The sequence below is a fragment of the Tachypleus tridentatus genome, chromosome 8 (genome assembly GCF_004210375.1).
Source record: "Tachypleus tridentatus isolate NWPU-2018 chromosome 8, ASM421037v1, whole genome shotgun sequence".
Lineage (NCBI taxonomy): Eukaryota > Metazoa > Arthropoda > Merostomata > Xiphosura > Limulidae > Tachypleus > Tachypleus tridentatus.
The window spans coordinates 6,238,918-6,256,467 of NC_134832.1; the positions used below are offsets into that span (position 1 = coordinate 6,238,918).

General features: G+C 34.1%; 1 protein-coding gene across 6 annotated transcripts in view; it reads right to left on the reverse strand.

Moving 5' to 3' along the window:
* Positions 1-10,608: 10,608 nt before the first annotated feature.
* LOC143258459 (TGF-beta receptor type-1-like) overlaps positions 10,609-17,550 on the reverse strand; it is a 51,885-nt gene continuing 44,943 nt past the window's right edge. For all 6 annotated transcript variants that reach the window (XM_076517461.1, XM_076517464.1, XM_076517459.1 and 3 more), the window contains one exon: positions 10,609-17,323. In XM_076517461.1, the coding sequence (XP_076373576.1) occupies positions 17,195-17,323 (129 nt within the window). In that variant the 3' untranslated portion in view covers positions 10,609-17,194. The remainder of the gene's footprint in view (positions 17,324-17,550) is intronic.

A 17,550-nucleotide genomic window follows, 5' to 3' on the forward strand; every position in this document is an offset into this window, starting at 1 on the left:
AATTGCAGAAATCGCCCTCTATCTCAAACGTAAAAAAATCATAATGCTTAACTGATCGTGATAAATTAGTGGATTAGAGAGGTGTATCTAAACTTTAGTTTTCTTTATCGTTGGATTCTAACCCTACAAATCATACCTCGTTCTTGGAAACAAAATTTTGTTGTGCTGACGTTTGTGAAGAGACACTTTAACATCCTGACGAAGCAGCGTGTAACTTGAGTAAAAACGAGTGAATAGATGCTATTCATAATCGTTTTGCTTTTGACCAACAATGAATACAGTTCTTCGTTGTAATATACATCCAGTGTATGATGCACAGGCACAGTGCTTTTTTCCAATATTTGTCATTAATATAGGAATTTTTTACTTTTAGTTTTATTCTATAAAGTTTTAGTTTGAAAACGTGTTCCAGCGAATTGTTAACTTGTTTTATTATTGTTACGTTTTGTTTCTTTGTTGTCCTTTAGCAGATACTATTTTGTCTATGGTGATATTGCCATACTTAGGGTTTATTGGTCACTTACATTCTGTGGTGCAACTCATTTCACTGGAAATAAACAGGGCTATCTAGGCCCACCACTAGTGTAGATGCTGCAGCCAGTGTTGATGATGACTCCACTTGGACGCCGTCCAGGATGGGATGAGCAGTGTCTGATTCGACTGTGGTCTGATAGGGCACTGGTGAATGAACTGTTTATAACTGAGTGGTCAGCAAAGGTTGCAGGGCTAACAATTCTAACTGGGAGCTCAACATATGCCAGGAAATTCACAATGTCCATAATTTGCTGAACAGGAAAGAAGTCAAGATTACTGGTGCCATTCAATGGCTCAACAGGAAAAGCAGTAGCAACTGGTGGACACTGTGGCAAATGCTTTAGAAAACTGATGAAGCCTAAGTTGGGATTTGGCCAATATCTTAGATGAGCACAGCAGATTCTTTGCACTGAAGAGCTTAGGGTCAACCAAGTTCCCCCAGAGCTATTCGTTATGTATCTGGATGTATGTTATGTATGTGCGGCCACCCAAGCGTCTCCACACTCTCACACGTCCATCATCACGAGACGGTGAACCTGCTCTCGTCTGTCCATAGCACGATGGCTCATTGAAAAGTTCCCAGTCCAGGTGCTGACGAGCAAACTCTAACCTGGCTGCACGGTGTCGCGCTCTCAGAATAACGCCTCTTGCAGGCCGTCTGGCTCTAAGGCATTCTTCGTGCAGACGATTGCGAATTGTTTGGGTCGACACACAGGTTCCAGTAGAATGCTGAAGGTCATTTCGCAGTGACCAAGCCGTAGCTAACCTGTCTCGCAGAGCGGTAGTCACGATGTAACGGTCCTCTCTGGCTGTTGTGCAGCGATGACGGCCTTGACTAGGTCTCCTGCCACAAAAAGTTTGTCTCCTGGTAGCGTCGCCAAAGTAGATTGATGACGCTTGGTGACATACCGATGCGCTGTGCCACCCTCCTATGAGTTTGACCATCCTCCAACATCTGGACCGCCCTGGCCGCTTCGTTTTCTGTCAGATGACGCCTGACTGCTTCGGTACACAAGATGAAATTACACACTGACAAAACGGGCTGCAAAAGATCCATGTTGGTGTTTGTTTCGAGAATTAACGAGAAATGCATAATTTCACGTAACTTGAGTTGTATTCTCCTTGAGTGAAGTGAGTTTCGTTTGAGCTGCTTCAACCTTTACTTACAAGCTTAAAAAATACATTTGTAGACAAACGGATATGTTTTTCATATATAAATTTAGTTATGACAAAAATATACTGAAATATGTACTCGTTCCTTTAATTTTTTCGAGCAGTATATGAAATGAACTGACTCCTATCAAGAAAAGAGCAGCATTACTTCGTATAGTTATCTGTCCAATGCTAATGGTACTACTATCACACTGGAGTTGACAGCATACGTGCAGTTATGAACACATCTGAGGATGTTGGTTGAAGACTGTACAGATTATTTAAACTGATACAGAAAAAGCAGTTCCGCGACTTTTTATTTGAACATGGGAACGTGTTTGTAGGGACAGATGGTCGAATGTGGTGAACAGTAGTGACTTATCAAAATGTAGATACAGGCAACATATGTCCAGATAAAGCAACCACCATTCCAGTTCCCGTGGAAAAACAGGGACGTCGCCAGCAGTGAAATACAGAAAGAAGTAAGATAGACTAAGGTTTTGTGTTGGGTTTAAACAGTTGAATGTAAACGCCTTCCCTTTATTTTATAGATGAATGTCTGGGCATTTAATAGACTCCCATTGTTTCAAACCGTTGGATAATGCACGTCAAGCTAGATTAGAGTAGACCTAACATTATTTTTTTTCATCATAGTTGAGGCAGAGGTTTACCAGATTTATAGAGTAAAAAAGAAAACTGGACATGTTTTTGCCTTATATAGTGTCACTGCAATAGCCCAGAAACATTTTAGATTACAATAACACATTTTGTTTTGTTTCAACATTTGCCATGTAAGCTGAATTTTTTGCACCTTGTTTTAAAAACATAAAATTTGTTGAAAGCATATATAGTTAAAAATAATAAATAAGATATGCACCAAAATTGTTTGGATCTATCCAAATCCTATGTTACTTCTTTTTCTTTTCTTTTGTATCTGAAGAAGTTTTCAAACCTCAATTTCTGCAGTTTTCCAATGACAGGTTAGTTTCAAAAGATGGTGAAGAGAGAGAGGGAACGCTCTACCATTATCTTTGTCAAGTGATTTTCCAACTAAAATTAAAAAAAAAATGTATATAACAACACACTATAGTACTAAATTCACGATGAGGTACAGAGAAACTTGTTCGTTTGTTTTGAATTTCGCGCAAAGCTACACAAGGGCTATCTGTGCTAGCCATCCCTAATTTAGTAGTGTAAGACTAGAAGGAAGGCAGCTAGTCATCACTACCCACCGCTAACTCTTGCGCTACTCTTTTACCAGCGAATAGTGGGATTGACCGTCACATTATAACGTCACCACGCCTGAAACGGCGAGCATGGTTGGTATGACGGGGATGCGAACCCGCCACCCTCGGATTATGAGTTGAGTGCCTTAACCACTTGGCTATACTCACAGAGAAACAAGAACAATCTCAGTGTTATCGGGACATCTGGTAATTCTAAACTTATAGTTTGTAAGATTTCCATGATTTTGGTTTGAATTTCGCGCAAAGCTACACAAGGGCTCTCTGCTCTAGCCGTCCCTAATTTAGCAGTGTAAGAGTAGAGGGAAGGCAGACGATTTTCATGTTAAGCGATTTGGTCTGTGTAATGTGTCCGTCACTTTCACGAGGCTAATGGAGCTTACAATACAGAGGTTGCAATGAAAGATATACTTGGTCTATATCAATAATATTTTGGTGTTTGGAGACAGTAGCCTAGAACCTGAAAACCGTATCCCAATAGATAAATTTAAAACTGAACCAGGATAACGCTCATTTATGTGCACAAAAATGAAGCATATAGACGTAACTGAGATAGTTAAAATTAGAAATTGACCTCAACCTTTGACCAAAAGAGAGGTCCACATTACTGACATATGCTTGTCTAATTTCTTCAAAATAGCAGCGCACTATTCTCTGTTGTCATGAAAAGTCAAATACACTTTGAATGGAATGAGGATTATGTTAAAGCATTTCCTTCCCTAAAATTTGCTTTAGCAGATGCTCCAGTGCTGTCCTATTCGTGAAAAGATAGGGAATTCCTAATGTGCTTCAACGAAATCTGATCAGCGTTATTGCAATTTTCATTGAATTGGCTAATGAACTATAAAAACCAGAAAAGAATAATAATATATTGAACAACAATGTTACAATAATATGATTTTTAATAGTGTAACACAGACTAGCAATATAGAAATGTGTGGACTACCTTGTTACGTGGTAAAACCAAGTCCATTTGTGGAGTGTCCTGATTTTACATGTCATGTGCAATTGAAAGCATAGATGTATTCTAGTACCAGCAACTGATGAAGTGGTAAAACTTTTTGATGCTCTGCTTAACACTTCAGGAGTCTTACAAACAGCATCTGAGGAAATCTGATCCAACATAAGTATTCTTTGCCGTGCAGCATGATGAGACCCGATCATCATTTATAGACTCATAGAATTAATACACAATAACCTGTGTCATTTGCATTGGTTTTGTTTTGATTTTCACTTAAAGCTACACGAGGGCTATCTGCGCTAGCTGTCCCTAATTTTACAGTGTAAGATTAGACGAAAGGCAGCAAATCATCATCACCCACCACCAACTCTTGGGCTACATTTTTACCAACGAATAGTTGCATTGACCGTACCATTATGACGTCCCCACGGATGAAAAGGCAACCATGTTTGGTGTGACGGGGAATCGAACCCGCGACCCTCGGATTACGAGTCGATTGCCTTAACCACCTAGCCATGTCAGACCCGTCATTTGCATTGTCAGTTACAAATGACGTACGATCACTATAAACTATCAAGCTGATTATGGTGCAGCTCATATTGCTCAGAGCTATATGGCAAGATATATGCCGATTTTATACATTATAAAAATTAGAATACAACAAAGTATTACTTGCTCTTTTTTTAGTATTTGGTGGCAGAACTTCTTACCATATTTCAGCGATATTCAGCAATGGTATATATACTGTATGGTATTCGTTGCCATGAAATATAACTGGCAAGGACAGGAAAAAATCTAACAGAAAACTGTCTACCGTTCATAGTATGACCTTATATATTATTGATCTACTACCAACAACTGTAACAAGTAAATGATAGTCATTCTTATTGATTATTTCGAAAAAGAGGGCAGAGGCTTATCCAGTGGCTAATATAACAGCTAAAAGTCCATTACTGACATATTGACAGAGAACTGGATAGCACAGTTTGAATTATCTTGAGAAATCCACATGAATGAGGGAATCAACTTTAAGGCCAACTATTTATTAACTTGTGTAGTGTCGGGTATGATGAAAAGAAGCACTTTACCTTATCATTTCAGTCTGATGGTTTAACAGAATAGGTAATACAGACTACCAAACAGATGCCAATGAAGTTTGTTAATCCATACTAAACTGATGTGAATAAACACTTGCCAACGTAACATACAGAGTAACTAAGCATGACGTATAGGTAGTTTGCCAAATATTCTCAAGTGCATGAAAGTGGTGGAATATACTGATTATCTGCATGCCACCTACGAACGTCTTATACACTCGCTTGATCAGGAGTGTGAAGATAAAACTAATGAGTTAAAAGAGGATGAGAACATCATCTTCAGTTATATCAACTCATTTGATGAAGGAGAAGAAATAAAACCGCTCATTTGTCTGTGTATGATTAGGAGTCACTGAACTCAGAATCAAAACGCAGCTCTAACAGTTGGCCTGGCCATTGATGTTTACCACCTCATTGATATGGACATGTGTGTTTTCTTGTAGCAAAGCCACATTGGGCTATTTGCTGTGCCCACTGAGGGGAATCAAACCCCTGATTTTAGTGTTATAAATCTGAAGACTTACTTATGGGTATAACTGCTTGATCCTCAATAGTTTTGGATGGCTGTTTGGTTGAGAAACCAATGGTTGAAGGAGCTTTGTGGCTAACCTGTTGAACGATTTGGTAAGAGGCATTGTTTGTACTACATTGTAGAAGCATTATTCAATCATTGAGAGTCAAGCAATTGAAAAAAGTCAATAACTGAAATATCACAACCAGAGTGGTTGGTTGGCATTGTATGGGCAGAGCAAATACGCTATCTGCATCGTACCTGAGTGAAGGTGAAATACTATACAGCTTCTACTCTATTAGCAAAAGTTAAGAAAGTTGGAGTGAATAAATATAACAACAACTTGCACAATTGAAGATGATAGCTAGAAGTTCAAAAATTCAGTTGAAAGGTCTTTTTCTGCAATGTGATTTACTCTATAAGCTAGTGTGGTTATATGATAAAAAAATGACTGAAATTGCGTTGTAACACTCCTTTTCCAAACACCTGAGCTAAATGTTTCTTAACATGTGAGAAAATTACTTTCATAATCTGAGTGAGTGGTGAGAATTCCATGGAGCATGCTATCATGTACTTGCTAGATTCTCATCTACGTATATATCAGGGAAGTAAGGCAGTGTAACCAAGGCAGTTGTGTTTCTTCTGAATGTATACTGAGATACTGTAGTAACAGTATGAATACTAATACAGAGCTTAGAACGATAAACAAGATAGTTCATGAGGGAGACATAGACAATCTGCATGTGTAATTATTTAAATACATATATTATCATTACACTTTCTATATGAATACATAAGCACGTGATCTCACACACGTCTGGATATTACATAAAAGCCATACCTGAGTGTTATTAATATTAATGAAACATTTATACAAAGAATACCATGCAGGCAACAAGGCCATGGGGAAAATGATTTAAACAGAACATTAAGAATTGATGAATTTGAAGTTAAATGTTATAATTGACTTAGAAGGTGTTAAAGTCACCTATTATTTTCATTCATGCTACGAAGAGAACGTTTCAATTTTAACGTTTAAATATTTGGAAAATGCTATGACATAGAGAAAACAGTTTTATCAGGTGTTTCTCAAAAAATAGTAGAGCATAAACGTCTATTGAATCAAACTGTAATGAGTAAGTGAAATGATCAACAGTAAATGGAATTCACAAACAGTAGCTGAGACATCATGACAAATATAAACATAATGTGTGTTTCATTTGGTTGTGATATAATATTTTCGTTTATGCAGACTGAGACATTTTTAAAAATCACAGAATAATTACCAATGGTTGTTTCTTTATAAGGTGCAGAATTATGCATTAAAATGCAGACTAAGTATACTGGGGGATGCAAAAAGTAACACCTGTGTGGTGAAAAGTTTTTAAATCATGCTGAATATTAGTAGTAAACTTGTAGTTTAGAGAGTCCCTACGAAGATACAATGGAAGCATTAACAAAATTTAACAGTTAAAACAATCAAAGGTAATGTTTGGTGTTGTCTAAGCCAACTTATTTTGAGTGTATCAGAATATGTTGAAATTTCAATCTCTATTCATTGTCTATGCAACAACCAGATATTAGGAAGAACATTATTTCCATTTTAACCTATACACTCACCTGAACTTTTGACAAATTTAAATTCCTCCAATATTGCATTTAAATCTGGAATTTTAGTATGCAAGATCAAAGTTTAGTCACAGTTAATCTCTTGTTTCAACTAGTTAGTGACTTATCTGGTTTTCCCTTGTGTGGAAATGTTGCCGAGGCCTTTATTATTTCTACTGTGTATCTTATGAAGGTCTTCAGTTCCTCCATGATGTCCAGGATATTCTCTTCAGTGAGAGAACCAATGACACTACTAAACTGTTGACCCAAGGGGCTGGCCTGAAATATACTTTGGATGAGCTCATCAACGAAAATGCAGTGCTAGTATATGCATCAGATATGGAAGAGCTTGTTGTGTCTAACTGATTAGCCTTATGGTCAGGAGGTGCTACACAGACTCTATCATAGGTCTTCCCATAGCTAATTCATGAACACTCCAACACTGAAAGGAACTACATTAGCTATGGCTTCACTGACTGTAGTGCAGTTTGTAGAGGATGTGGTGATAAGAAATAGTGAGATCTGATGATCCCTCAGAATGGTGCAACATCACAACTCAGATATGATACCAACCATACTGAAAATAATATATTCCAAAGCTGAAGAAAGTCTTTTAAGAGTTTGAGCCTATACAAGGGTTGTTAAAGACTTGAAAATATAAGCTAGCTCTGAATGATGACATTTGAAAGTTCTTCTGCCATCACTAGCACATTGAGAGTTTAAGGTGAATTAGAGTGCTTTAACTTCAAGAGGTGAACCAACCACTGACTGTTGATAGAGGAGTTTCTATGGTTCCATTGACCAAGTGACCTAGAAAACACCAAAGGTGGTATTCCCATTTAAGCCACCTAAGATGACCACTAAACATCCAACATTAGAGAAAATAGTGCTCAAAAGATAACGTCAGGAAATGATGAATAATTGGACTAAGGCTCGGGTTCACTGAAACAGTATTCTTTCTTTATTCCAGGTACGAGTGTGTATTTTTTTCTATCATTAGGTATAGACTTGGTTTCTTTTATGAAATTTAACAAAGGTTATATCACCTGGAAATCATCTTATAAAAGCAAAATTAAAAGACAGCAACAAATATATTAATTAAAAACATTTTGATATTTGTGTCAGTCTAACATTATACATGAATGATTTCATGTAATTTTAAAATATTGGTTCAGAAAACTGTTAGTTGTTTTACTCTAGTAATCTTTTTGTTATTCTTTAGAAGATTATGTCTATTTTGCCTGCAGAAATGTTGCTACAACTTTGCAATATTGTATAGAAGAGGCTAACAATTGCAATATCTTTTGCTAGTTGAGTACATGATATCTAAGTATTAGACTTTGCTATCTTGTATGAGAATGACCACTCACATATGTCAACATGAACAAAACTGATAATAAATATTGGTTTTACATCAGTTCTGCTTGGTCATCACAGTCAAACATCTCTTAATCATGAATTAGTCTCTTGTAAAGATTTTCTATAGCCACTCTTCTGGGGTCCAAGTGGACCCCATCATAAAACATTTAATTTTAAAATATTTAAAACTATTATTATGGAAACAAAAAAACTTTTCCCCCTTTTTTGATTAATAAATGAACACTGAATATTACAATTTGTTTCTTTTTTTTAGTACCTAAATTGTCTCAATTTAACACAAACAAGCCAAATACTAAAGCTACTGAGAACAAACATGTACATGCTTCAAGCTATTGGTACCATTGTTTAAAAAATATTTGGGGACAGTAAAGACCTCAGAAGATTAACGCATGGTTAAGAGATGAAAGCTCTGAGCTATACAATAAGATTGTGTTTCCCTTTAGATAACAAGTCCATTCCTGTTTATTTTCCTGGTTCAAACTCAGTCACTCAATTTGGTTAGTTTTGTTTTTAATTTTGCACAAAGCTACATGAGGGCTATCTGCATTAGCCTTCCCTAATTTAGTAGTGAAAGACTAGAGGGAAGACAGCTACTCATCACCACCCACTGCTAACTCTTTGGCCACTTTTTTTTTTTACTGACAAATGGTGGGATTCACCATCACATTACAGTGCTCCTACAGCTGAAAGGGTAAGCATGTTTGCTGGGATGGGGATTCAAACCCATGAGCCTCAGATTTTAAGTTAAGCACACTAACCACCTGCCCATGCTGGGTCACCTCATTTAGTTAAGTTTAGATTTAATTTGCAATATTCCAGATTGGTCCTCCAATTATAAGGTGAACATTAAATACATATTTTATGTGTACACTTAATCCCAGAATTTATTCGTAGGTTCCCTTGTAACTATTTTATATGAAAATGTGCTATTTTTTATGTAAATCGTTTCACTTATTTTTTTCACAAAAACATGCAATCTAGGGAATTCATGTCAATATGATGGTGTATCAACTTCATAAACAATAAATACTATTAATTATTTAAGAACCCACACAAGTTGTGGATACCTATTGCCTCTGCAAGTATCTAATTGAAAGCACATATATACAAAACCCTTTAACACAGAATTCAATAAAATTAATTTCCACCAGCATTTCAAGCTCCTGACTGTCAGAAGTTATGGAAATATTTTACACAGATACATTATTTTCAAACATCTATTCAAAAACCAACTACAAATCTGCTCTAGCAATGCCAAATGAGTTTTGAGTGTGATTACCTACTACACATTAGAACAGGTAAGAGATGGTAATAAAAGAACTTAATTTTTTTTTCAGAACATTCTGAATCTTTCAGCATTATACAACTTACACAAAATTTACTTTATCACCTTGTGTTTATTAAAATTAATTGTGTACCTTATGGTTACCTAGTAGAATAATTTTCTGAAATAATATAAACTACTTTTAAAAAAGAAATATTGAAGACCTTCTTTAACACATCTTTTAAAGTGAAAAAAATCAATAAACTGCACATTAATTTCCTGATAAAATGTTTAAAACCAGTGATAACTTGCATTTAGTGCATTATTTTATACATGTAGAATAAACCATTTAATGCAATTATAAAATAAGCTATACATACACTCCACTAAAATACACACATGAAAATCCTTCAAGACAGGTGCAGCTTTACAAATATTTGAACAGAATAATAATGGTCAGGTGTGTACAGATATTGAAAAAATCTTTACTCATAGGTAAGCATACAATATTCAAGTTTCTACAAAAAAAAAACATATGCTTTGAGTTACAAATAATGTTTAACTTATCAGTCACCCAATTATAATTATTGTATACCTTTATATTAAGATAAAGATTCTTGGTATACAAATTTGATGAGCAAACTTTTGCAATGATATTTCCAAATACTTAAGTTAGAAACTGACTGACTGAAGTGAAATGCAAACATCACCATATCATGGTAACTGTATACAATACAGAGAAAGGAAACCTTCAATGAATTACAAAAATTATGACCAGTAAGGCTTGAGATTAAGCAAAGTTTATTTGCTCTTTAGAATAGCAAAAGTAAAATAGAATGCCAAACTATCTTTATTAATAGAATTGCATTTTATTAAAGATCAACATTTCAAATAAATAATATTCAACAGAGATTACAAATCACATTATGAACCTGGTATTATATATTTCATGAACATAGAACTGTATCTGTAGCTTTTTCATTTAACTGCCTTTGTCATGTGTGTAAAACAGAAAAACACAAACTATAATGATACACAGTAATATCTCTTTGTTTTACTTTTTTCTGAAACTAATATCTTTCAATCTCATATTCCTTCTGTTGAATAAAACTCTCAAACTTATCAGTCAGCCAAGTTCATTGCAAACTAATAATTTTTAAATACTCCTTCATGGAAGTGAAAATGTGATAATAGTTTCAAGTTTAGCAGGTTATGGTACTATCAACTGAAATATATACAAAACTTCCAACATTATAGTTTAACAATGTACAATTTTAAGTGAAATAGCAGATCTGATGAACTATTTGATTTTCTACTTTATAATTTATTCATAAAAAACATCACATGTAATTAGTAAAATATACACAGACAAAAGAATTATATAGATTATAAATTTTAAAATCACAATAATATTACAAAATCCAAGAACGTTTGAATTTTTCAAATAATTATGACTTTCATTATTTTTTTTTAGTCTTGCTAAGACATATGCAGGATACTTGCAAAACATATGCCTGAAACAGAAACTTCTCCAAGTACACTATAAGTGCAAGGCATTAACTGAGAACTGTAGTAGACTTTTTTTGGTCTGAAATGGCAAAACCTATGGAATTCAATCATGTATAAACTCATTTACAGAATAATAAATAATACTGACTGTTTAAGATTGTTTTGCACAACTAAAGAATTTATACAAGCCACTAAAGATGGTGTCAAACGAATATCTCCTTCCATATAGTTTTATCTATTTTTTGTACAGACTGATGAATGTATAAAATTTGTGAAAATCAGTTGTTCAATAAAATCCTTTTCTATAAAAAAAGAAATTGAATTTAATAATTTGTGATCTGAGCATCTTGGACAACAAAATGTACATTTGTATTGTTTGGAACTTTGACCAGAAGTGAAAAGTATGGAATGTGCAAATATGTCATATTGTAGGACTTAATACAAAAGAAGTTTCACACTCATTCATATTTTATACTTGAAATATATTAAACAGTACTATGATATCAGGGAGCATAAAAATAAGTGTGATTGCTTTAACATTCCTATTTAGTGGGGCTAATAGGCTTAGAGCAACAGAAGGTTATTAATATTAGGCTAATAATTTTGTATTTAAATGATATTTAATGAAATGAAATCAAATGAAATGGCAATTTCATTTAAATACAAATTTATTAGCCTAATATTAATAACCTTCCAAGTTGCTCTGGGGCCTATTAGGCCCCACTTTTCGTAGGAGTGTTAAAAAGCCATATTTTGAATATATATTTTGATATATATCAATGGTATGATTATATAACATTCTGGTCTAAAATATGTTACTTTAAAAAAATGTTAACTCTAGAAAGGGCACAAATACTGTGAACATACATTACTTATACTTAGCATTTCAATGTTAAGTATAAGCTGTTTATGCTAATTCAACCTGGAATATTTTTTAAACTACATGGTATGTTCGATAATTACCATAGTTAACTGTTTAGGTAAACCACAACTGAAAAATATCTAACAAACATATTTTATGCAAAGTTAGAGAATTTGTTAGCTTATTTCAGATACAACATTGCTGTATATCTTACATTTATCAAATTGAAGTAAATTACAGACCATACATTTACGAGAAGGCAGAATACCATTAACAAACTTGTTATTGTTCTACAATGGTTAATCAATTAATGTACATTTTTCATATTCAGACTGCCACATTAGACAGTTTAATTGTTAAGGAAATATCAAATGATCATTACTAAATCAAAAGAGTTTCAGTTGCTGAAGCACATTCATCAAATTATGTATTGTGAAGTTTAGTATACGCGGACTGTTTGAATTGCGCGGCTCCAGTTGGTTCCAGGGGAATCCGCTTGGTGTCGCTAGGTTTGCACAGATCAGCTGATTATGACGCCATTTCCCGATTGCAGATATCTTCATTTGTGTATTAGCTACGCAGTTTTAAGTAAAGTGCAATTTTTTCGTTTGGCGGATTTCAGAATGAATGACCTGAAGGAGCAACAACCTGCTGTGAAATTTTGTGTTAAACTTGGAAAATCTGCGACTGAAACTTCTGCTATGCTTAACACGGCTTACGGTGATGTTGCTATGAAGCGTACGGCATGTTTCAAGTGGCATGAACGTTTTAAGGATGGTCGACAGTCCATTGAAGATGAGGAGCGTCCTGGATGTCCTTCCACGTCAATTGACGACCCACACGTCGACAAAATCAACACCCTGGTGCGGGCAAATCGACGTCTGACTGTCAGGGAGCTTGCTGAGGAGTGTGGGATATCAGTTGGATCATGTTACGAGATTTTGACCGAAAAATTGAATATGCACCGCGTTGCTGCGAAATTCAGCCCTCAGAACTCATGAGTTTTTGGCCAAACACTTGATCACTGTTCTTCCTCACCCCCCCTACTCACCTGGCCTTGCTCCTTGCGATTTTTTCTTGTTCCCCAAACTCAAAAGACCCTTGAAAGGAAGAAGATTTGAGACGATTCCCGAGATTAAGGCAAATGGGATGAAGGAGCTGGAGGACATTACAAAAGAAGCGTACCAGGACTGTTTCAACAAGTGGAAACACCGTTGGGATAAGTGTGTGCGTTGGGGAGGAGAGTACTTTGAAGGGGTCCCAGACCTGTAACTTCTAAATAAAGTACATTTTGTTTTATGACGTCAGTCCGCGTATTTTTTGAACAGACCTCGTACTAAAAATGCAGCATCTCAGAAATAATCATGTGTAAGATACAGTGTTATATAAATCTTGTATTCATATGTAATTAACACATTGCTCTATGGCACAGGTTTGAAAGCGTGCCTATACATTGGGTACATATAGTTTTTCTTAACTATGAGGAGGTCATGAATCCTCTGCTGAAATAAATTTAAAGAATGATGATGAGAAATCTACCTGAAGTAAAAATGTATTTTAAAAGACAGCTGGACTCCTAAAACATGCACCTAGTAATAGTCAATTGCAAACTCTCTTCGTTAATCTGAATATTAACAAAGAGTTTGAAACATTGTTCTGTACTTTATTTTAATTAAAGAATGAAAAAAAATTGAAATTATTTTCAAACAGCCTCTGGTGGAACTTACATATAAGATCTTGGGATTTGTTGCAACTGATACTTATTGTGTATTTTGAGTATTTACAATGCTATTGTGAACACTTACATGATATTGAAAGTTCTTTTGTGAAGTTCTTAAAATATTCATTATTTCATAGTTAGCAGGCAAGTGTTTGGTACAACATCCCATAATTATAACTGAATGACAAGTTGGCAAATGCATATTGCATTTCACTATTTATACATTAAGGCATACTGACACAAAACACAACAACACGAAGTTATACAAGTTCTGATAATTCACTTTACACTGCCAAAGTTATACTTTCTTACAACATTGGGTATAAAAAGGATTAATTTAAGGATAATGTTTTCAATTCACATAATCCTAACATTTTGCTTTCACACACATCAAATCTCTTATGTGCAAATTTATGAGTAACTACAAATAAAATGTTGCATCAAGCCAGTGATTTAAAATATACAATGTAATTTAAAAGTCTCCACAAGGCGATGCTAATAAACTCTTCTTTTTACCATTCAAAAGCATAAGATAGCAGTTAAAACAAGTAATTTTACTATGAATTTGTACATAATTTTTACAATTGTTTACTAAACTGTAACTGGACATGCATCTTAATATTACACACACACACACACACACACACACAGAGCATAGTAGGGTGTGTGTATATATATCTTTTTCACAGAATGTCAGTGGTATAACACTCAGTTTAATAACAGATTAGATCAGTCACTTTTTTTTTATGCTGATCAAAACTAAGGATGAACATTGGCATGGTTGAAGTTCTAATACACTATAGCACAATAGGATAACCATGGTTAAAATGTTCTAGCAACAGTGGTTTACAGAATGAAAATAATAACATGGTTACAATATAACAATAAACTTATAATACACCAATGAAAGAGTATGATACACATCAAAATAATGGCATCAAATTGCACCTACAACTTTATGTTTAAATAGAGTACACTTCTTTGTGGTAGAGCTTGGCAATATAAGTGATGAAAACCGAGTGTTAAATTAGGAAATAAAATTTGTACTTCTGTAAAAATTTGCATAAAACAAAAAATAAATACAAATAATTAATCATAAATAATTTGATTCCTAAATTGAACAACACAAACAAAAAACACAGAAAACTTTAAAATTCAGTAATATGGGAAGTGGTTTATACATGAATTTCTTAGTTAAGTGTTAGAAACGTTAAGTTCTTTAGAGGCACTTTTAACTATGAATTTTTTGTAACAGGATTAACAAATAACAAAAATTCACTTCACATTGAGCAGTATTTATAAAGCTAGCCACAATCACAAACAAAATACACACACACACACACACATCTTTTCATGTACACTCACTATGGGTCCCATTATCTGCTGAGCGATAGCACAGAAAAAAGAAACAAACAAATGAAAACAGTGAAATGTTGAAGTAACAAACAAGTAAACAAATATTTAAGATATATTCTTATTTTTTTTTACATAGGTTAAGTAACTGTACCTAAATCTCTTATACAAAATTATATTGTGCCATAAATATGGGCTGAAATATTCATAACTATATATCGATGACACTAATATATATTATGAGGGTCTGAGAATAATAAAACTCATCTTGGAATTTTCAGACATATACACATATGTAGTAAATACAAAGTACTTTAATTAAAAGTTACAAATCCAGCTAAAATTACAGATATAAAATAGTAGGTTATAAATTGGCCCTCAGTATGATAAATAATTTAAAAAAATGAATGGATTCTAAATTAATAATAGAATTGTGGGTTCAATATAATTACAATCAATGCTTCAGCAGAACTCTTGACTATATCAGGAGGAACTGATACAGTATTTCAGCAAATGGCAGGTATACTGTACAAAATAATTATGAAGCACAGCAGAACTAACCAAATATATTAACACAGTTAGTTGGCTAACAACATATACAAGTAACAACGCTAAGCTCGTCTCATGTATACTTGGTAGGTTTGACTTTTTGACAGTCTTTATATATCAATTTCTCATACAGATAGTGGGATATGATTTTATGTTAATGATGGACAAAATCTTGAGCTGGTACCATTCTGAGAAACAATTCATGCTGGATTACAAAAAGTATTTCTTATACTGCTACATGGTGTAAATAAATATGATGATTTTATCCAACTGTCATACCAGTTCAAGACTTCATTAACTAATGCTAAAAAAACAAACCAATAGGACAAAATAACTATAAAAGATAGAAGAGTGAAAGCTAGTAGTTTAAAAGAGAGAAAAAGCCAAAGGTTACATCCACTATTAATTATACTCTAGAAGGGAAGAAAATTCCACATTTATTTTTGGATATCACCTCAAGTCCAGCATCAGTGCCTTCCTTTTTTAAAAATTTTGAAAATTTAGGTGTGAATACTTTTTCTGTTAATGTTTTAAGTTTTATTAAAAATATTTCAACAAATTCATAATTAACAAAATACTTAGTTATCCAATATAAACACGACTATCTGAGTGAAAGGGTCTATTACTTAAAACATCCTGAGAAATTTAGCACAGCTACCTCACCACTCAGAAACAGAAAAATACACATTCCACTGCTTTACTAATGTATTAACAGCTGTACAAAAATAAGTTTACAGAAAATTAAATTTTATATAGCATCTTTGAAGCTTACAATATCAACAAGTTATGAGAAATAAAATACAACAGTTTCTAATAACTAAAATTTGCAAAGATCCAAAAAAGTGTTATAGCACCTTTAGTGGAGCTCAAAAGTGGAGCTTTCACTTTTGAGCAGACCAGGAGAGAAAGAAGTTTCCCTAAGCTGTCTAAATACATATTTGTAAAGCCAAGTAAACACATATTTAAGATATATTCTTGGAATAACACAATATCCTTCAACCTCAAATAAATATTTTTTAGTTACAAATTGACATCTCTTTTTGAAGTCTGAAGAAGCCAATAACAAACTATTTTCTGTGAAAACCTGAGAAAGGTAAGGGTATGGCAAATGCTACTGGAAGATGGCAGAGGTACTGATGTTCTGAAGTGCCTGAGTAACAAACCTGCCTTACAGGGCAGAGAATGATCCACTTTGCAAGATGGAACTGAATGCTATTAAAAGAGGGTATCACTTTGGGAAAGTTTGATTGTGTTGATTTCCTCATGGATTATTTACTTCAGTGAAGATAGAAGCTTCTAGTGATCAGATACAATTTATCTTGACCACAAAGAACAGGTAACTCAGCTCACATTATGACATCTTGTAACAAGTCACCACTTATATTATGCATTTGAGTGCTTGGTTTCTTCAAGTCTAATCCTCAAACAGAATTCTTCTCCAGTTCACAATTTATGACAACTTCAGATCACCCTGAGCCCCATAGTTAGCAATGGTCTTCTTAATTCGCAGAGCTGTTAGCCTGGCAGCTGGATTGTGGTACCAACACTCTTTTATCACTCTTGATATTATTTGCAGAACCTGTATCAGGAGGTACAAGTCACTTACAAATGAAAACAACACTTAGTTTTAATAAAGCATATTCTGTTATTGCAGTTTGTATCTTTCACTACTTAATATTGTAAGTTGATGGTACTTTGTTATTCTTCATAAACACACTTAAGTATTTAAAAATTATCATTCAAGATGAAAATACAAAAAATAGTTAGTTCAAATATGTAATTATTTTTCTTGTTGATATCTGTGCA